Source organism: Rhizophagus irregularis, chromosome 8, assembly GCF_026210795.1.
Source record: "Rhizophagus irregularis chromosome 8, complete sequence".
NCBI lineage: Eukaryota > Fungi > Glomeromycota > Glomeromycetes > Glomerales > Glomeraceae > Rhizophagus > Rhizophagus irregularis.
In genome coordinates, this window is record NC_089436.1 from 3038834 (window position 1) to 3061056 (window position 22223).

The 22223-nt window shown below is 30.4% G+C and overlaps 7 protein-coding genes across 7 annotated transcripts; 3 read left to right on the forward strand and 4 right to left on the reverse strand.

Moving 5' to 3' along the window:
• Positions 1-1398: 1398 nt before the first annotated feature.
• On the reverse strand, positions 1399-2346 carry OCT59_028569 (uncharacterized protein; the record flags this gene model as incomplete). The annotated part of the gene is made up of 1 exon (XM_066147382.1): positions 1399-2346. The coding sequence occupies one exon, from the start codon at positions 2344-2346 to the stop codon at positions 1399-1401; it is 948 nt and encodes a 315-aa protein (XP_065994094.1).
• Positions 2347-6389: 4043 nt separating this feature from the next.
• Positions 6390-6596, forward strand: OCT59_028570 (uncharacterized protein; the record flags this gene model as incomplete). Its single annotated transcript, XM_066147383.1, has 1 exon — positions 6390-6596. The coding sequence occupies one exon, from the start codon at positions 6390-6392 to the stop codon at positions 6594-6596; it is 207 nt and encodes a 68-aa protein (XP_065994095.1).
• A 587-nt stretch (positions 6597-7183) lies between these two features.
• On the reverse strand, positions 7184-8779 carry OCT59_028571 (uncharacterized protein; the record flags this gene model as incomplete). Its single annotated transcript, XM_025311195.2, has 1 exon — positions 7184-8779. The coding sequence occupies one exon, from the start codon at positions 8777-8779 to the stop codon at positions 7184-7186; it is 1596 nt and encodes a 531-aa protein (XP_025173992.2).
• A 3484-nt stretch (positions 8780-12263) lies between these two features.
• Positions 12264-13845, reverse strand: OCT59_028572 (uncharacterized protein; the record flags this gene model as incomplete). The annotated part of the gene is made up of 2 exons (XM_066147384.1): positions 12264-12272; positions 12409-13845. 2 exons carry the CDS (start codon positions 13843-13845, stop codon positions 12264-12266), a joined length of 1446 nt encoding a protein of 481 aa, XP_065994096.1.
• Positions 13846-13871: 26 nt separating this feature from the next.
• On the reverse strand, positions 13872-14576 carry OCT59_028573 (uncharacterized protein; the record flags this gene model as incomplete). Its single annotated transcript, XM_066147385.1, has 1 exon — positions 13872-14576. One exon carries the CDS (start codon positions 14574-14576, stop codon positions 13872-13874), a length of 705 nt encoding a protein of 234 aa, XP_065994097.1.
• An 851-nt stretch (positions 14577-15427) lies between these two features.
• Positions 15428-16642, forward strand: OCT59_028574 (uncharacterized protein; the record flags this gene model as incomplete). Its single annotated transcript, XM_025326874.1, has 3 exons — positions 15428-15481; positions 16026-16128; positions 16221-16642. The coding sequence occupies 3 exons, from the start codon at positions 15428-15430 to the stop codon at positions 16640-16642; spliced, it is 579 nt and encodes a 192-aa protein (XP_025173988.1).
• A 2096-nt stretch (positions 16643-18738) lies between these two features.
• On the forward strand, positions 18739-21683 carry OCT59_028575 (uncharacterized protein; the record flags this gene model as incomplete). Its single annotated transcript, XM_066147386.1, has 1 exon — positions 18739-21683. One exon carries the CDS (start codon positions 18739-18741, stop codon positions 21313-21315), a length of 2577 nt encoding a protein of 858 aa, XP_065994098.1. The 3' UTR covers positions 21316-21683.
• Positions 21684-22223: the final 540 nt, after the last annotated feature.

The window sequence follows — 22223 nt, forward strand, 5'->3', positions numbered from 1 at the left end:
CCTGAGATTCTTGAGAAGATTTTATAATCGAAAAATCTTCTCGGACTTGTACTTCCTCCTGAAGTTCTTGAACTTCTTGACGTAGTTGAATTATTTCTTCACGAAGTTCCCTGTTTTGAAGAAAAAATTCAGAGGCCACTCGAACTGCCCTTTGTGATAATTTTTGCGTTTCCTTTCCTTCTTCTTTTTCTTTCTTAGATTTGCGAACAAAAAACCGCTTATTATGGTTTTTTTGAGAACTACATTTATTTTTCTTTTTAGTTAGTCTGATACGTTCTCTTGGCGTAGATTTCTGGTTATTGTATTTCTTGTATACCATGATGACGAGAAAAGAAAGGAGACGAGAAAAATCTTAATTAGGTTACCAGATTTTCAACATTTATGGAAAAAAACTTACAACAATTTTCTGATGATTTACCAGCCCATCCCGATCCCATAATTCATGATTTTCTTTTAAATTGATAATGAATTTCTTCCCAGGATCGATGTCACCCGTGTCCTGATCATTTGATGGCTACATTTGAGAAGGCTAATACCTTAGCTTTACATGGACTTTGGTTCGTGTCCCTTTCGAGGGCCTACTGTTTTGGTATTACATGGATGACCAGTTTTTTTCATTTACTAGCGGGTTGGGAGTGAAGTGAAAAGAAAAGATAAAATTTATTTGGCTTTAATTATTTTTCGTGGGAACTCAAAATTTAGTGAGGGAGATTTGATAACGAAGATTATGGCGCAGTAAAAATCACGTGATTCAAAAATCAGATGATTAATTAGTAGATCAATCATTATGTAATCAAATAATTTTGTAGATCTGATTAACGTTACAATTGTTATTTTTGTTATTTATATTATTTATGTTATTTTTATTATTTTTATTATTTCTTTTATTTATTACATTTATTTTATTTACTTTATTTATTTTAGTTATATTATTTTCTTTATATTTTATTTTTATATAAATATCTTTTGATTTTTCTTAAATTAAAGTGTGTGTCAGTGTGTCAGATAGATAGAAAATAGATAGTATAAGTTAGGGATTAACTTGTATTAACTATTTAATAAACTCTTATATTAAAAATGAACTGTGATTGTGTTATATTTTTCGTATTGTGTTTTTGTGTGTCTTGCTGATATAAACTACGTTATAGCTATTGACTCCCTAACGTTTAGTTATAGTTGACAGAGTCTGAGACGGACCTGTTAACAGCGGTAAGTAAGGCTAGTGCCGTATAAATCATTTTGTTGTTCAACCGTTTTGCCATATAATTCACATTGGTGTGTAAGGTCCCAAGAAATAGTCCATTCGTTCTTAGGGCGGTAATTAGATGCTTTTCGTATAGGTGGTGACATAGAATCGTATTGCGCTGGTGGGGAAACATTTAGGTTTTGTAAAAGGCGTCATGAACTTTCAGCCGCAATAATATTGGATTTTTCAAGTTGTTGAAACCACTTGGGTGTAGGTCCCTTAAAGTTTGCCTTGGGATTCTGTTTTTTAACTTCTTTCCAGGTACTTAAGTAAGAACCGTCAATGGACACTAACTGGTCCATAAACATTATGCGTTTTTTCCATAAACTTTGGAGGTCGCTGGATGATAAAGAATGTAGACTCTCATGTGAATTAAAATATGATACTATAGAATTACCACCTCCGGAAACAGATGTATTACAGTGTGGTAAAAAAGTAATATAAAAATTATTAAATAAACGTAATTGTCGAGTTAAAAGGGATTGATAATTTGAGAAAATAGTATTAGATAAATCTTTGGACGTTGGAAAATTAGGAATCCAAAATTCATATTGTGTACTTAAAATTTTTTGTAAACCAATAGTGGAGAACATAGGAGTATTAAATATAACATTGACTATTGATATATGCGAATAAAATTGATTATAGAAAAAACTATTAATAGACGGGAATAACTTGTTGTGAATAATATTGTTGTGTGTAGATATTGGTAATTTTAAATGTTGTTTGAAAAGTTTTTTAACTGGAGCTAATAAAGAATCACATTGTGAACGTGTAAAAATAGTAAATTGATTAATATACTCCAGTTTGAGTAATAATACTTTGTTGATAATATAAATAAGGTGATCATGGGTTATTTTTTTAAAACGCATTGTATACACGAAATGATTGACAATTTTTTTGATTTTTTTCAATGTTGGCGTATGTGAATTAAATGCGTTGATATAAATTCCAAGAATTCGGTTGGATGAAGCGCGAGGCGCTGTTTTGATCGTAATTGATTTGAAGGGGGTGACCTGAAGTTGAATATCCTTATTACACCATTTAGGATTATTAGTAAGGATGTTATATTTGTCGTGATTAATGGTGATATTCGCCATATCGTAAAAGGAATTCGCTATCTGAAGATTTGATTCCAATTGTGATTTGGAGGAGGCAAACCAACTGGTATCATCTAGGTAACCCACCACTGACGATAAGTAGTCTATCTATAGATCTGTATCCGGTTGGTATATATTATTAATTTTATTAATACGTGTAATGTGTAAATTTTTGGTTAGTTGTGATAAATGTGAAAACATAGGATCATAATAAATAACAGTGTTTGGCAAATGATTTGAAATGAACAAATGACTCAAATGACAAGTCATTTGTCATTTGTCATTTGCAACTCAAATGACCTGTCATTTAAGTCATTTGAAAAATATTAAATATTCTGAGAATTTTTATTAATTATTTTGTTTATTTTAATTAAGAAAACAAAAATATTAAAACAAAATTGGTTTAATATATATAATCAAAAAAGTTCCAATAGTAGTAAAGATTTTTTAATCACGTGATTTTGTTATTGTTTTTACAGGTTATTATTTGTTAATAATAATATTATTATAGACAGGATTATTTTACTTATAATTATTTCACTAATGATCATTTTATTCACACAGATAAAAGTTAATTAATTTTGCAATAAAATATTTAATTGTAACACATGTAGTGGATCTCATTTTTCACCATTTTTATATATAATTGTTGTCTATATTTAATCATAAGATGACCATAATATTTATTTATGCATATAATTATATAATAAAATTATATATAATAAATAACATATCAGATATTATCACTTTAATAATTATGGTTGTGTTATTTATTATTTTCAGATTACAGTAAAAAATAAATAATTTGGTGAAATTGATTCTGTTTGTGATTATTTCCTTCCTTTTTTGTACATCACGTGATTATAAATTGTCCAATAATCTTTAAATATTTTAATGACAAATGACCAAATGACAAAGGACGCAAATAACAGTCAAATGATACCCAATCATTTGGCATTTGTCATTTCGCGAATAATTCAAATGCCAAATGCCAAATGATGGGATGTCATTTGACCAAATGACTCCTAATCCGAAAAATGGTCAAATGACCAGGTCATTTCCGAACACTGATAAATAATCCATAATATAGGGCTGATGACTTCTCCTTGGTCTATGCCTTGAATTACATCATAATCAGCGGACAAGCCAAAAGGTAATATAACATTATTTTTCCTATCACTGAATAAAGATATTAAAAGAGTGGTGATTTTGGTAGGAAAGTGAAGGCGTTCTAATGCTAATTTCAATAGGGACAGATTAACTCTATCATAGGCCTTGCTAAGGTCTTGTAAACCAATCCAAAGTTGTTTTTTGTCCTTATAAGCAGATTCAATTATGTGTTGGATAACTTGTAGTGGTTGTAACGTAGATTGTCCCGTCAAACCCGCACGATTGTTTTCATTAATCAGGTTATATGTCGTAAGCATAATATTAATTCTTTGCGTTAAAATTTTAACAAATAATTTTCTGAACGTTTCCAACAAGACTATAGGTCGTGTATTTTCTATTTTGCAGTCCCAAGCCTTCAGTTTGGGAATAGGGAAGAGAAACGCATGTAATCAATCCCTTGAGTAAATCTGGACCTGCATAATATAATTAAAGAATTGTTTAATATATTCTCTGAAGTCTTGATGTGTATGTTTGATGTCTTCATATGTGATGCCAGAGATGCCTGCGGCTTTGTTATTAGGAAGTGATGATATGACTTGGGATAATTCTTCACTTGAAAAATCCTCCAAAAGTGATTTCATGTGTTTACAATTACGATTGTTGATGGGTTCATAGGTCGATCTCCAATATAACGGAAGATCGTGAATTGACTTGTATGTTTTAACGTCATTAATTTCATTAAGACTTTTACCTAATCTTTGAAAATGTAAATTAGTATGTTCTGCTATAATATGTGGATTGTTAGTAAATTGAAATTGATTAGTATGTTGATCGTAATAATGTAACCGATCTAAAGTTATCCTTTGAGGTTTACGGTCAAGGATACTATTAATCATCCTTTTTTGATCGTGGATTAAATTATTGTTCCTGTCATTAATATATTTGTTGATGTTGTTAATAGTCCATGAGTCTTCTTCTTTTTTTTGTAATACAATAGTTACTCATAAAAGGCTTTGTAAATCTTTTTTGGCATTTAATATATTATCGATCGTCAAATTAATTGGTAACCAAATAGTACGTTTGGCATTGAAATGAACATCGATGGCCAAGATTTGATTTCGTAGTGTACCTCAGGATTTCCAGTAATCTTTCCATTTGTCGTGATCTTGTTGAATTCTGTTTATTTTGATATTAGAAAATTTTCGTAAAATTGTATGAAGTGTTAGTATTTTGTTATTATTTTGTCGTAAATAAAGGGAACGATCGTGTTTAGTGTATTTCTTATGTGTAGAAAAGGGAATACACTTTTCTTTGGCTTGGTTAATTATTTCTTTGATATTAGACCAAAAGAATTCAATTTGTTGTTCTGGTGTTTTGTTGGACGAGGTCATATTATTTAATTGTTGTTGGTATATAATACCGTTAGTAAGTTTGTAATTAGACCAAGATTCAGTGGTCATGGAACTGTATTTATAATGAATTTGAGGCTTCGTATTAGGTTTGTACGTAGGTGATTTTTCTAAGCTTTTCCTTGCGCTATTGGACTTGTTTTTGAAATAATCTTGCATTAAATAGCAACTTAAAGCCTTATGATCTGTATTGAAGAGATCTTCCGAAACACTATGAGTATAGGCGTAAAAACTATAATGAAGGATATTGGGTGAGGTAAATATATAATCGATACGGGATTGTATATCGAATCCTTCATTTCGTTTATTACTATGTGTAGCAGTGTAGGTGATGGGCGTTCATGAAAGGATTTGAGCACATCCTTAAGATCAAAATTTTTAAAGATTGTTTTAATTTCTCGTCTCCAAATAGGATAGTGGTTGGATTTTTTCATTTTATCGAAACTGATATTTAAATCACCAATAACTATACATTCAAAGTGATTATGCATAGCATTAATTAGAATGTTTTCTATTTCCTTGTAACAATTAATAATTAATTCTTTGTCTTCAGAAGCGTTAGCTGGTAAATAGCAACATATAAATTTGATATAATGGTTGCCTTTGAAGCACAGGTCTACCGTTAAAATATGACCTAAAAAAGTATCGGTTTTGATGATATGCTTTTGTAATTGATCTGTGATTATCATAGAGACACCACTGCCTTTGGTGTTTCCGTTGTTATCTGTATATATGTGAACGTTTTGATTAATATTATCATGGTTGAGTGATGGGAATGAGTGTGTTGAATGATTTGTTTTGTTCAAGTCCATGTCAATTTTGGTATGTTGATGAAGACCTGTTTCAGAAAGAATAAGTATGTCATAATTATGAAGTGTAAAAAAATGAAGGATGTCATTTAATTTGTTATTGTATCCTCCTTGAATATTAATTGTACCAAATTTATGGTAATCAATGAATTGTGAATGAGGTTGAGAAGATGGTTGAATAGGAGTGCCGTGTGGATGAGAGGTAGACGCCATTTCTGTTGTATCGTTATCGTTAAATATATTGTGTTCAATATAATTTAACATGTTTTCGTCTTCTTCATTATGAGGTTCTTGAATATAATTTCTTGAATGTAATGTGTATATATCATTATTATGGGGAGTCTGAAAATACTGATTAATATTTTTGTGATTTTGAGGTTTATTATAATTTTTTTGTTTTTTTGTATTTTTGTTAAATTTAGAATAAGAATATTGTATATTAGGTTCAAAAGGCTGGTTTTCGAGGCCAGCTGGGAGTTTCAAATTGGTGTGTTCCATAAAAAATATCTTTAAAATATGAATCTGTGAATTGAAAATTTAAGCCATTATAACAAATTGGATGAATCCAAAGAAGATGTCCAAAAAAGAAAGGGTAGTAGTAATAATGGTAAACACGTATTTAACGTGTCGCATTAAACTGCGGGAGGAGATTAAGGGGTTATAAGATTTAACTGAGAACTTCGTCTCAGTTGATGTTGTATTCGATAATTCGTCAATGATTCCTTCAAAGATGGCACCGTCTGACATAACTGCATCGTCGGGGGCATCGGTGTCATTATCAGTTGCTATGGGCGGTTCACTATCATCCGCTGAGGCTCTTCCTTGTTTGTTGCCTCTTAAATTATATTTGGATTTTGTTGTCCTATATGAAGTTTGGTCGTATGGTGAGGGTCTTTTTGGTGTTTTAATAGAGCGATCTTGAGATTGTGCGATCTTTTCTTAACTAAGTAAATTAATGTTAGTCGTGAGCTGTTGGATAATTGTATCATATTTGTCGAGTCTGGTTGTTATATCATTGAGTGATGAGCTCATCAAACTATGGTTGTGGTGGAGGTCGGCAATAGTATTATCGACTTGGGATTTTCCTTCTTGAAGTGTTTTAATATTATTTGTAAGTGTTAATACTTGTTGCTCCAACTGAATGATTCTCTGTTCTGAGATATTGGTATTTGGCTCTTGGGGTTATTTATATGTGGGGCGATGTAGGTATTGTCATATCTGTAATTTTTATTTTTATAGCCACAGTCTTTGGAGTTGTTGTATGGTTGTTTGGTTTGACGTGGGTATCACAGGTCGAAATGCTAAAAATCGGCAAAAAAATGGCGCGAAAAGCAGTGGCTATTCTTGGCTATTCTTGGCTGTTTTTGGCTATTTACGAATTAACCTATACTATTTGTAAATAGTTTATACAAATTTGCGAATAGTTTATACGATTTGCGCCATTTTTTTTGCCTATTTTTGATCATTTGACGTGTGTATAATAAGCTGTCTGATTGTGGGTTTCGGTTGTTATGATTGCGTGGTTATGGGGGTGGATTTATAAGTTTGTGATGTTGTGTTTGAGTTTTTATTTGCGTTAAGAGTGATGACGTGGTTATATCTGTTTTTGTGGTTTTCACTGATTGTGATTTTTTCTTCATTACGATTTATAAATCGTTTTTTAAAGATTTTGTGATTAAATCGATCCGTTTCGAAATTTTTTTCATCACAATCTTTTGTCTCGTGAAGGGGTGATCCACAAGTGTTACACGTTTTGATTGATAGGTGTCCTGGTAGGATGTGGAGGTTGTAACCTTCAAATTGTGAAGAGACACCATTAACCGCGTCTATTGGGTAATTATCCGGTGAGATGTATATATAGGCGTTTTTCATAGTCAAGTGTTTGGTGGTTTGTGTGAAGGTGCAAGTTCGTCCATAGACATGTTTAATGAGTGGTTCGATGTTCTTGGCTGTGGTGTTGAGTGGGAGTCCAGTAATCTTAAAATAGTGACTGGTACGTTTTTTGTATTCAGTGTCGTCAGGGTTTCCTGGTAAGATCCTTACTACGAAATTTTTGATTTCGAGGCTCCAGTAGTTTTCTTTCATGAAATAATCATATGCTGATTGTTTGTTAAATTGGACAATAAGTTGTTTGTAAGCTGGTTTTATGAAAATGGGGCGCCTGTGGTTGTTGCGGTTAGGAATTTTCCTTGGAGGTTTTTTAATTTCCTTGTGGTCAAGGATGGTGCTGCCAGTTTTTACGGCAAGGTGTTTAATGAGCATGGACGTATCGTAGTTGTATGGTATATCCATAATTTTGATGACAGCCTGGTCCAAATTAGCAAATTTACATTCTATTAGTGTGTTGATAGCCTCATTGGTGAGTTCGTAAATTTTTACGTGTTTGAGGCTGTCTGGACTTTTTTCTATATAGTGGTCGAGTGAGTCACGTGTTCTGAAGTGAATAGTGAAATATCTATATGTGGATGTTGTGTTAACGTCGAATCTAAAAGCATTACTATCTTTGATAAATGACGTCTTTATTAGATTGATAATTTCGTTGTTCGAAAGTTTCAGTGGGAAACTATCTCTGGGGATAAATCCTTTGTGTGCTTTGACCGAATCTTGTGGTGTCTGTTTAAAAATATCAGTTAGCACCGTGATTTGTAACGGATTAGGGGTGTTTGTTTGTGTGGCTGTTTGTGTATCCGGTGCTTTCCCCTTATCGGTGTTAGTTTCAATGGGATCTTCATCCATAAAAGTCAAATTTTCAGTGATTGGTGTTTGCGTGTGAATATCATTTTCCTGTGAGTCACGTGATGTAAGTTCAATTTCATTATGCGAAAGAATATGGGTGGAAGAAGTGGACGATGCCTCCTCCATAGTCGTGTCCGTTAAAGTGTTGTTAGCAGTTTGAGTGGAACCTGCAGGTTGACTGGAAGTCATATTGTTTTTTTTGTTGGGGGACGAATATGTGTAATATATGTCTTCTTCGTTAGTAACAGGACGATAGGATTTTTCTAAATTTTTTAAAAATTTTTTCAAAAATTTTTTTCCTATAGCAAAACTCATATGATAATGTTCTGAGAAGAACGTAGAGACCAAAATTGGTGAAAAAATTGACATTTGTTTATAAAGAAGTGTGGTTTTTGGTGAAAATTTCTTCTGTGGATTTTTGGTATTTAACGATCGATGGAAAGAGTTTTTTTTTTTTTTATTGTACAAAAATTGAATGTTTTCTGTATCCTAAATTTAAGTTGTATAAAAATCACACAAAAATTAAACATTTTCTATATCCTAAATTTAAGTTGTACAAAAATTGCATACTTTTAATATGCTTTGAAAAACTTCATAGCTATTTTTATCCAAAAATCTGCAATAATTGTACAATTTCCACACAGACTTGAACAAATATTGTATAAAAATTGGATGATTTTTTTTTCATAGGGATTTTAATTTTTTCGTTATTTAACGCCTTTAAAGCTGATATGATCCAATTATTTTTCCTGTAATTTGTTATTTCTAATTCTCCAGAACATCTCGAAGTCCATATATTTTTCTGTTCTTGGATCATTTTGATTTTAAATAAGATTTGTAGTTTGTAATTTCCATTCACCTGATAAAGCAAATTCTTACATATCATTTCCATCTGTAGGTCGTAAATATGTTTTATACCTAAAATGTCTTTATTGTAAATTATAAAATTTGGAGTTGATCTTGCTAGGCCAGCTCTTTTTTTAATTATCACATTTATTCTTGTCATCAATTTCTCACATTCCCATTTCTTTAGGACTATGGCCGCCTGATACTCTATTCTTGGTACGATAACTATATTCCATACCGCTATGATTTGCTTTTCGTTTAGTCTTTTCCAATTAAATATATTGCAGGCGTTATTGATTATCGATGTTATCTTCTTTTTATATATTTCTCTTTTGTTGTCGTATCTAAAAAATATTCCTAGGTAACGATTACCTTCTTCGCTGTTTGTTTTTGTGATTGGTTCTCCTTCAATTGAGAGTTCTTCTTTATCATTGTTTATTTTTATAAGTTCATATTTCGATACGTTTGCTTTTATGTCATTTATATTGAAGAATTGATGACATATCTCAATCATTTTTTCTAATTGTTTTTATTTTTGCTGATAAGCGTTGTATCGTCCATAAATGCCGTAACGTTAATCGATATTTCAAATATTTCTTTATCTTCTTTATTTTTGTCAATTATTTTTTCCTCATATAAGTTATAACCTGTCTCCTCTTTCATTTCATTTAATCTACTTAGAAGCGGATCGTAAAAAATTCTCCACAGTATCGGCAACCATACTTCGCCTTGGTCGATACCGTCTTCTACATGGTATTCATCAGTAAGTTCGTTGTTTACTAGCACCCTGTTAAATCTATTTAAATTGACGTCCATGACTATGTTGATAAAATTTGATGGCAGTTTAATTCTTTCTAGGCTTCTTTTTAGCATTGTTGTGCTTACTGAATCGTAAGCTTTGGAGATATCCATCAATAGTATCCATGCTTCTTTTTTATAATTATTAGCGTCTTCTATTATTGCTTGGATGATTTTTATTGGCTCTAGGGTGCTTTCATTTTTTAATGCTGCAAATTCGTATTTGTCAAAATCTGTTCTTTTGTTAAAATTTTGCCTAGTCTATTTACCAATATTTTAAACCAAATTTTTCTTGCTGTTTCTAAGAGCACTATGGGTCTTGTCAAGTTTAAATCTTGATTCCAATTTGAACGTGAAGTTTTATTTATTGGGTATATAAATCCTTTCTTCCATTCGTCTGTTACGTTCTCTTTAGCCATGCTATCGTTAAAAATGTTTAGTAATAAATTCCTCGTTAGGTTTCCACTTTTCTTCCAAAAGTCGTAAGTTATACCACTTGATCCTGGTGCTTTATTTGTTTTTAGGTTTTGTAGTACTCTTTCTAGTTCTTCCATCTTTATCGGTATCATCAAATTTTTGTAAATATTTTCATTTATATCTTCATTAAATGTATAGATCTCTCTCCACTCTGGATCATATTCTAGTTCGTCTAGATCTATTTCTCTTTTCTTTGTCCAATCTTTGTTATATTTTAACACTTTTTCCTTTATCTTTTTTTTGTCTTTTTCTATCGTGATTTTCCCATTCTCTTTTATTACTAATCCTGTCATATTAATTTTCTCTCTCTTTTTTTCTAGAATTCTATTTAACATTTTTCCTATGTCTTTCTCTAGGTACGTTTCACGTTTTTTTATGTTTATTTCTATATTCAAGCTATTAATTTCCTCATATATGCTTCTCATAATTTCTGCTCTTTTTGTTCTTCTTTCTTTTAAATCTTTGCAGTTTCTATGTTTTCTTAGTTTATCTATCGTGATTCCGTATTCAATATTTTTTTCAAGTCTGTCGTGTATGTTGATTAATTTTCCTAGTTTAACCGCATTGTGTTTTCCTGTATCTGATGTTCCCCATTGCTCTATTATTATTTTTTCTTTGAATTCTTTGAAATTATGTTTGTATTGAAAGGCTTTTCTATCTTGCCATAATTTCTTTATAACTTTATCTGTTAACTTGCTGATTCCGTGTTCTATCATGTCAATTTTTTCTAAATTTTCATATTCTGTGATTAATTCCTCTAGTCTTTCTTTATTTGTTTTCGTTAAACTTTCGTCTCTTTCTTTTTTCGAATCTTCTTTTCTTTTTCTGATTTTGATTAGTTGTCTATTCTTTTCTTCATCGTATATTTCTACTATCATTTTCCATATCGTTTCTCTATTTAAATGTTGTGTTGTATTCTGATTTAGCGTTTCTAATCTTGTTTCTACTTCTTCTGCTATTGCTTTCCAATCTTCTTGTTCTAATTTTATGTGTCTTATTTCCTTTTTTATTTTTTTCATAAATCCGGATTTGTTTATTCCTAATTTTTCTTTAAGTTCTATTTTAACTGTTAGTGCTTTGTGATCTGTGTCGAAATCTTCTATTTCTAGTATCTCATGACTTATAATACTTTCTTGAAAGCCTTCGCTTGCGAAAATAAAGTCTATCCTGAATGAATTATCTCCACTTTTCCATGTGTCTAGTCTATCTTCCGCTGCTGTTAAACTTTCGTGAATGTCTTGTAAGCCATAATTCTTGATTGTGTTCATTAACGGTTTTAATTTTTTCTTGTTTTTTGCTGATTCATTGAAGTCTCCCAAAATTATCGTTTCATAATTTAAATTTATTGCTTCGTTCATCCATTTTGCCAAATGTTTTTCTATATTATTCGTAGTTGGTTTGTCGTTATTTGGGTTATATATTCCTATGATTCTTATGTTTTTCTGGTTTCCTTTGAATAGTAAGTCGAATTTAATCACGTGACCATTAATTGTTTCTATCTTATATCTTCTATCATAGATATCTCTTCTTATTATTATTATTATTCCGTTCTTATTATTTTCGTTGTTGTAGCTACTGTTAATACATTCGTATTTATCCCAACCTTTGTATATATATTTACCTTTTGCTTCTTTAAGTTTAGTTTCATTAATTATTGCTATATCCCAGTTTTCTTTTGATAAAAATTTTCGTATATCACCTTGTTTTTTATTATCGTTCATCCCTCTTACGTTTATGCAACCTATTTTTAGTTTGTTATTTTTTTCTTTTTTCTTATTATTTTCTTGTTGTTTTTGTTTTTTGTAAATTTTTTCTTTTTTTGTTTTGTTTGTTGTGATATTTTCCTCTTCGTTCTTTTTTGACTTTTCTTCGCCTACGCCTCCTTCTTCTTTATTTTCTTCTTCTATTGTTGTGTTTTGGTATAATTGCCAGTCAATAGCGTCTAGCCATTTGACGCCTATCATTGGAACTGTTTCCTTCGTTCCAATCTCTGTTGTATCCGTTGTAGTTATTTTTTCCGTTCTCGTTGTATCTCTCAGCGTTGTGACCGTTGTTATTGTAGTCGTTATTTCCATTATATCTTTGTTGCTAGTAGTAAAAACTTTGTCGGTTTCCTCTAGTCTCATCTCTGCCATTTTCTCTGTTATAGTTGTTATTAAATCTTCTTCTTGGGTGTGTATGTTTTCCTCTTTTGATGTAAGCGTTGTATCTGTTGTCGTCATGTTCCTAAATTGTTGTTGTTGCGTGTCATATCTGAACTTTCCTTCATTGTCATATCTGCCTTTTCTATGTCTATACGCTTCATTCTGATTATCGTTCCTGTTTCTTCTGTTTTCATGTGTTCTATTTCTATTGTTGAAATAACATTCGTCTGTGATGTGGTTGTTCTTTTTGCATATATTGCATCTGGATCTTTCAGCCTTTCTTCCATCGTACATTTCTTGTTGAAATCGTTTGCCAAATCCGTTATCATTTCTTCTTTCGTTACGAAAATTATTCTGTCTTCCCGATCCAGTTCGAAAAAACCAAGTAAAAATCTTTCCGTCAATTTTGATTTTTTTGCTAATTGCTTGTTTTCTGTCTTCTTCGTTGTTGAAGTATATCTTCATGTTGTATGTTCCTTTCGTCCTGTTGTTGATCTTAAACCAATATCTTGCGCTGGTAGTCTTAAGTATTTTTGAGAATGTTGTTTCGTCGATTTTGTTGGGTATATCGAGTATTTCTGCCATAATTCTTCCTCGTTGTTTGATTATGTGATATTTGTAATTCATTGGTTTGATTTTTATCATTTTATTTTTAACTAGGACTCCCCAGGTATTGAATAGTTCATCTTCTGTACATTTAATGTCCATTTCTAGTTTCATGCTTATCCATTTTTCATTTCCTATTTTTTGTGTTACGTTTTTAAGTTTACCTAGTTTGTCTTCTATTGCTTGGATAACTTCGTTTATGTCTGTATTTTCTCCGTCTATTCCAGTTGCTGATATAGTGATTGTTTTGTTCAATTTGTTTAACCATTCTAAGTCTCTGAATTTTTCTATCGTTCCCAATATTCTTCCGTCGTTAATAAAATCATTTTTCGCTGCTTCTGTGAAAAAGCCCAAGTACGTGTATTCGTTCCCGTGATGGGTAGTTCTCCCAAGTGTGTTCACATGATATTCTAAAATTTTATTGGTGTTGAGGTATTCTATTATCAATTGGTCAGTTTGTCCGTCCCTTATTTGGATTGTGAAAAGTTGCGTGAAATATTTCAGATCTTTTTCCGATTTTGGTTTATGCACGGAATCTTTACTTTTATTGGGATTTTCTCCCATGTTGTGATCAGCGGTGATAGCCATTGTTAATGATTGGTCTCTTGATTTTGTAAATTTCTATTTTTGGTCTTGACCTGCATTCCCGAAGTATTATTGGTGTTTTCGGTTGACTGGTGTGATGCTTTGTTGTAAACATGGTATTTTTGGTTCATTTTCCCTTCATTCCATGATTCTTCACTGGGTGTGTTACTTTCTATTTCCCACGTATGTTGAATTATATCGTTGTTTTCGTCGCTGTCCTCGTCAAGGTTGTTCATAGTTTTCTTTCTACATTCATTCATAATTTTCTCTTTTTCCTGTTTTTCAATCCTTATCCTGTCTTCATTATCTACAACTCCTAGTTCAGTTTGTATTTGGTGCACTTTTATCGATGTATTTTTGAAATAATATTCTTCTTTGATGTTCCATTGTTTTTCTTTTAGTCGGGCCCATTCGTTCATTTCTAAAGTTTTTTGTTGTATTATATCGTTTGATGCTGTCTTGTAATCTTCTATGTATTCGTTGAATTCTTTTGTTCTTTGGTTGTTGAAATGTCTTAGGCATATCATGATTATTCCTCTAATAAAGCAGCCTAATATTTCGTCTTCTGAACCCAAAAATTGTGCTATCTCTTTGTCATTATCGGTTATTTCCATTCCCGCGTTTTGTATTATTGCTCTGCGCTCTTCTTCGCTTTTTTTTGCGTATCCTTCCAGAGCTACGAAGTCTTCTCTTGATGGTGTTATACCCATATTTCTAATAAATTTTATTTTACTGCGGATTATTATGAAAATCGATTTATGCAGGAGAGTGTTTTTTTTTTCACATCTTTACCATATTTATTTATTTACCCGAACATCCTTATCTATAGCCTAAATTTTAATACCATAGTTGATAGGTGTACTAATTGTTTACTTGTTTTCTGGAATCAAGGTTACTATAATCTAATGCAATAATTATAGTAATCATAAAACCAAACTTTCTACTTATATTTAATAACATCTAACAATACATCGATATTATCAATATGATTTTTATAATTTTAAGATTATAACTAGACTTTATATCTGATAGCTAGCGGCTAGCTATCTAGTTATAAGGACATTTTTCAATTCCACATGAGACATAAAAAAGAAAAAAAGCCAACTTCCTTCTTTTTTACTATAAATCCTATAAATCCGCAGTACAATATTAAATTTTTTGGAAGTTAAGAATTTATGATTTTCGTCAGTAAATACTAATATGGAGACGATATTAAAAAGAAAGAGTTCTTAAAAAGTTCTACGAAGAAATAAGGTATGCTTTATCAAAATATAGAAAGATAGATGGAAAAAGTGCAAGAGAAGCCTATAATACAATAGTAAAGGAAAGCCTTTTGAAGAAATAGGGAAAAATACGAATACAAGAGCTGAAATAACAGAGTTAATAATAAAGGTTTGTGGTGATATAGCTTATGAAAGCTATGAAAAAGACACTACCCGTCTTGGGAAAAATAACACTTCATTATACGAGGATGGCTGCGGTAGGAACGAATAATCGCAGAGATAACGTTAAACAATGATAACGTCGATCGGAAGCACAAAAAGATAAAGAAAAGACTAAAATGGATAAAAATCCAGTCAATCTTCCGGTCCTTCCGCCTGATGATAACGTAAAAGTAGATCATGTTTGAGAAATCTTTATACCGAAACGATGGACAAATGAGGATATGGTCAAAAAGATTAGTGACAAAGTGTATAGGATGTCGATCAAAAAACAATACAAATATCAAACGGTCAAAATAACAGTAAAATTAGGAGACCGGTTTGATAGATAATTTCAGAATGTACAATTTGGAATTATTGTTATTGGAGTATTTATAAGGTGGTACGACAGGAAATCAACGGTGAAAGAGAGAAGGGAAAGAGACAAATGACAACTGTGGATGGATGTATCGGAGATAGAACGTAAAGAGAGCAGATGATGAACCGAAATACCTTAAAGCCCTTGTGGCTTCGTATCCTAAGATCGCATTTTCAAAAGTGATAAAAGTCTGTCCTTGGAAAATTTTGACTTGCTACAAGTCACAAAGGATCTGGAAGATATACGGCAGAAAAAGGAAATGGAAAAAATTTTATTTCGGACGTTCAGGGAAGTGAAAGACCACCTTGAAAGTTATCCGAATCTAATGATAATTTTTTTTTCATGTCGATCGAATAAAGCTTGTTTTCTCTGATTACGTTGGCTCATCCTATATTTCCGTTCCTGGTCCACTTGGACATGGATGGAGTTTGGACGGGCTCGTAGAAAAGGAGGCGAATATGAGTAAAGAAGTGATACATCCATCAGTCAAACCAGAGGAAGTCGTAAAAGTAATAGACGACCTGAGGAACAGCCAACAATCACGTGATCTTGAGGAGGAAAACGGGCGTTGAGCGAAATAGAAGATTCACCGGATGAGTTATCACATCGACCTCTCGCAAAACTCCTGGAAAAACCAAGGGATTCCCTGACAGAAGAGGACGTGGTTGAGTATAATAATGAAGCCAGAGTTGAAATCTTTAGCAAAATGGAGTATACGGAACAATATGATCGGAACGCGTGGGAGGTGTTAACAAAACAACTGGAAGGGGAGGTAAAGTTGAAACAAAGTATTATTCCCACCAATTTTATCCCTCATTCAAACAAAATCCAAACACGTGAGGAATTTGAGGAGTATCACACTAACAATGAGAAGATGGCGGCAAGATTAGCGAAAGAAGATAAAACGAAAAGAGTGGAGATAGACAAACCGGAAGGTAGGCTGAAGAAATTCAGAGTTACAAACAGAAAGGCATAATATTATCGGGCATTGGAGGTAAGTTTTAGTGAATGTGGCTTTTTGCTAATATCATAGACAGTGAAAATTTCAATTTTCACAAAAAATGTACGTGCGTACCATGATGTTAAATGTAACTAGCAAAATGACCATTTCAACTTTAAAATTTATTTTGGAGGGGTTAATTTATTTTTTGAGTTCAACAGTATAAAAGAGTTAGCTGTTAGTTTCACAATAGCCGCCACACTAAAGGTGAAGGTCAGTAACTTTGTATGTAGTTAGGAAGAATAGCAAAGGTTTTGGTATGACAGGAGTGGCATCTATTCAATGTTTCATAAACGTAATGTTATATAGGTTTTTATTTTGTTTAAGTTCTGCATCTTATACAAATAAATCGTAACTTTTACCAAAAAAAAAAAAAGAATTTTTGAAGCACACGATATAGTTAAAAATATTATTTATATCTTTACTCTAAATTGATGTACTATTACTATTATATTAAAATTAAAATTGTATAAAATTTAAAAATCTTACGAGATGATGTAATGAAAAAGTATAAAATATGCTAGTAATTCCTATAATCGGAAGTTTGTGTTATGATAGAAAACTTATCAAAAACTTTTTAGCACTCAAATTCACGGCAAATAAATTGACACATGTACACGATCCTCTATGTAGGATTTACAAAATTAAACATTATTGGTTTAAAGTGATAGTTTTAAGCACTTTTTCTAATTTGTAATAAAATTTATCCATTATTGTATTTTATATTGGTAAAGATTAGTAAGTTTTACACATGATTAATATTAATATACCTCGACTTTAAAATTTATGATTTTGGCCAAAATACAACTTACAATTACCCTATAAAATAATTTATTTCGTTTTTTTTTATTCTATGTTGTTTCCGCAAATGTATCATGTTCACGGAATTTGAATTTTTACAGCAATTACGGATAAAATTTTTTACAGAGTACTTCTGCAGGAGTTTGAGTAGTACGTCACTCAAGAAGAAATTTAATCCAGATGAGAATCCAGATAAAAACACTATGGATCGAACCTTTTTGAAATACCCGGTGGGTTACTATAGCGAAAAATTTTTAAAATTTTTTTAAAAAAAAAGATCATGGACCTGATAATCTCGAATCTATCAGTCTCAATCAATTTACGCCACAAAAAAAAAAAATTTTTTTATTCATGGCGGATGGTTGTTTAGTGAGAATTAAAAAAAAGGACTTATATAAAAGTAAATTTAGAGAAATTTCAGTTGCTCCCAAGTTATGAAATAATTCCGGGAAAAAAAGCCCTCTCGGAACTTATAAATATTACTTACTACTACCAGTCAGATTTAAAATTTTTTTTTATCCTATCATAATTGGTATCCTGACTTTTCGCCGAAATTATTTCGCCGAAGGGATATTTCGCCGAATGGACATTTTGCTGAAGAACTTTTGCCTAAGTCATTTCACCAAAAATTTCAAATCATATTTTCCAAAATATTCATATGATATTTACGAAGATTTTGTTACTAAAAGCATTATTAATAATATTTATTTCGATTTATAGTTTAATATTTATTAATAAAAATCGCTTATTTAGATTGAATTTTTAATGATAAAATGTAATCTTTAACATTTTTGGCGGAATGTCCTGTAGATTTCGGTGAAATGGATGATTCGAAGAAAAGGATTCGGCAAATGTCCATTCAGAGAAATTTCCATTCGACGAAATGTCCCTTCGGCAAAACATTCTTTCGATGAAATGGCTTTGGCGAAAAGTCCTCCAGCGAAATGGACTAAGGCGAAACGTACCGTAACCATAATAATTCCGTTAATCCTGGCCAAGCATTTTACCGATTAATTTATATTTCCTCAATTTAAATGTAGATAATAATTGTATACGCGTTACGCCGTTACACGATATTATGACTTGTCAACGATTTCTTTGAGTGAACTTTTATGTAACGATTTCATTATCATTTAGTGACGTAGTACAGAATAATTTACAAAGTACAATGTAACGTTGTAACGCAATTTCAATTGTGAAATGATGTACAGTTTCACGATTGCATATAAAAACTTAAAAAATTTTTTTCGGAAAACTTTTTCAAACAAACAATGACTTTAAATGATAATATTATTATTTCAAAAGAGGATGAAAATTTTTTGAAAGAATTTTTAAAAGATTTTTATCGTCAAATTATAAAAATAGAACATTATCCTAATTTTGAAATCATTTTAAAGGAATGGACGGAAGATTATTTCATTTATAATGAAAAAGATACTGAAATAATTTTAAATTTAATGGAAAATCATGAAGAAAGTGAAAATTGGTTTTCAAGTTTAATAGGATTTTTTTATGAACATGATATAGGTTTTGATGATACCAAATTTATTGATAAAAATGAATCTTTGAAATTATATTTATTATCAATTAAAAAAGATGAAATTAATTCTATGTATCATTTACTTAATATTATTATTGCAAAATATTTATTATCATTTTATTATTATAAAGATATTATTTTAGATAAAAAGAATACAATCACGAAGAGGTTGGAAAATCTTTCATATGATCAATTTGAAAATTTTAATGGATTAGAAATAAACTTATGTAAAGATGAAATAAATACTATAGAGAAGTATTATGAATCATTGGCGGATAAAGGTTTTAAACAAAATAAATTGGAATATGATAAAAAGAAAAAATTAATAGAACTAAATAATTTAGGTTACTGCTATCAATTTGGAATAGGAAAAAATAAGGATGAGTTTAAAGCATTTGAATTTTATTTAAAATCAGCAGAGGAGGGAAATTCTAGTGCACAAAATAATCTAGGATATTGTTATCAATATGGAATTGGAATAACAAAAGATGAAAACAAGGCATTTGAATTATATTTAAAAGCTGCTAATGAAGGCGATTTACATGCGCAGTATAATTTAGGTGATTGTTATCAAAATGGAATAGGAACGAACAAAGATGATAAGAAAGCTCTTGAATACTATATTAAATCTGCTAAAGGAGATTATTCACTTGCACAAAATGCATTAGGTGATTATTATCAAAATGAAATTGGAATAGAAAAAGATTTGGAACAGTCTATTTACTGGTATAAAAAAGCAGCGGAAAATGGAAATAAATTCGCACAATATAATTTGGGTAATTTCTATAAAAATGGAGAAAATGGTTTAGAGAAAGATGAAAACAAAGCGTTTGAATATTATAAAAAATCTGCCAACCAAGAATATTTGGATGCTCAATTTGAACTTGGTTATTGTTATGAAAATGGAATTGGAGTTATTAATAATATAGAAAATGCATTTGATTTATATAAAATTGCTGCAGAAAAAGGACATATTGTCGCACAACGTGACCTTGGATCTTTATATGAAAACGGTCTAGGTACAGAAGTAGATTTAGAAAAAGCTATTTATTGGTACACTAAAGCAGCAGAAAATGGATGTAAAAGTGCACAGTATAATTTAGCTTCTTATTATAAATTTGGAATAAAAGTTGAAAAAAGTGAAGTTAAAGCATTTGAATATTATAAAAAATCAGCTGATCAAGGATATTTAAATGCACAATTTGAACTCGGATATTGTTATTCTAATGGAATTGGAACTGAAATTGATAAAACAAAAGCGTTTGTGTTATATAAAGAAACAGCTGATAAAGAACATAAAATTGCACAATATTATCTTGGAATTTTATATAGATTTGGTGAAGGAACTGAAAAAGATGAAAGAAAATCTTTTGAATACTTAAAAAAATCAGCTGATCAAGGATATTTAGATGCAAAATTCCAACTTGGATGTTGTTATAGTAATGGAATTGGAATTGGAATTAATAAAATTAAAGCATTTGAATTATTTAAAATGGCAGCTGAAAACGGATGTGTTTTTGCACAAACACATCTTGGTTATTTATATGAAAAAGGAGAAGGTACAGAAAAAGATCTTGAAAAAACAATTTACTGGTATTATAAGGCAGCAAATAATGGATGCAAAACAGCATTATATAATTTAGGCGAATGTTATGAATTTGGAAAGGGTGTATATAAAAATGAAATTAAAGCATTTGAATATTATAAGAAACTAGCTGATGAAGGAGATATAGATTCAAAATTTCAACTGGGATATTACTATGTAAATGGTATTGGAACTGAAATAAATAAAGAAAAAGGATTTGAATTATATAATGAGGGATCTGGTGGTAGTATTCAAATTGATCTTATTGATAATGAAGAAGAATTAGCGAATGATTTAGACAAAGTTAATTATTGGTATCACAAAGCTGCAGAAGATGATAATAAACTTGCATTATATAAATTAGGTGAACTATATGAATTAGGTAAAGGTGTTTGGGAAAATAAAGATAGAGCATTTGAATTTTATAGAAAATCAGCTGATCAAGGATTTATTGACGCTCAATATAAACTTGGACAGTCTTATGAAAAAGGAATTGGAACTGATATTGATAAAGTAAGGGCATTTGAGATATATAAAATAGCGGCGGAAGGAGGAAACATTGATGCGCAAATACGTCTTGCATACTTATATGAACAAGGTGAAGGGACTGAACAAAATGTAGAAAGCGCTATTTACTGGTATAAGAAGGTTGTAGAAACTGGATGTTTAGATGTTCAAGAGAATTTAGATGTTCTTTTAAATCAGCAAGAAATTAAAAATTAATCCTATTTATCTAGTATCTGAGTTAAATTGAATTAGTTCCAATATATTAAATAGGTAAAACTTCGGTGCCACCAATTTTAAACTTAAGATATGTTATTATAACTTAGACAAACTTTTTAACACGTGTATGTATAAGTTTAAAATATAATAGATTTAACATTTTTAGATACCATAACGCCATCTATTATTTTATATTATCGACAAAAAAAATCATTTATACGCTAAACCAAAATATTTAAAAGTGAATTAAAAATTACAGTAATTTTAAGAAATTGATTTTTGTTGCAATTTAAATTCTCTGGAAAAGATGCTAATAGAGTTTTTTTTAATTAAATTAATAAAATATTGATTATAAATATATTTATTATAAATCTTTTAAGAGTGCATTTTTTTTACATTTATTGAATAGCTTCATTAATGATATATATAATAAATGAATTCCTACTTATTCACACATTCACACATAAATCATTACAAATAATTTAATTATTAATTAATTTTTCATACAAAGACAAATCCATTAAAATCATTAAATAAACTTTTTATAGTTTGATTGTGGTACAATCTGAGCTTGTCAAATGGCCTCAATCGAAAACAGCACTAAATACGATATAATAAGTATAAATAATCCTTATTTAACACACTTAATAAAATTATTATAAGTCTGATAATTATTAAATAAACTTCAAAATAGTTTTAATATTTTATTATATAATGTGAAAATAAATGACCGCCCAATTGAGGCAAGATTTAATAAAAATTTGATAATATTATTTACGAGAAATTGTAATGAAAGTATTATCATAGTAAATAAAATTACCACTTCTCTTGATCATTATATTCTTTAAATGGTAGTAGCTTCTGTTGGTAAAATTTTTATCGCACGCGTAACAATGCCAATTGGCTGA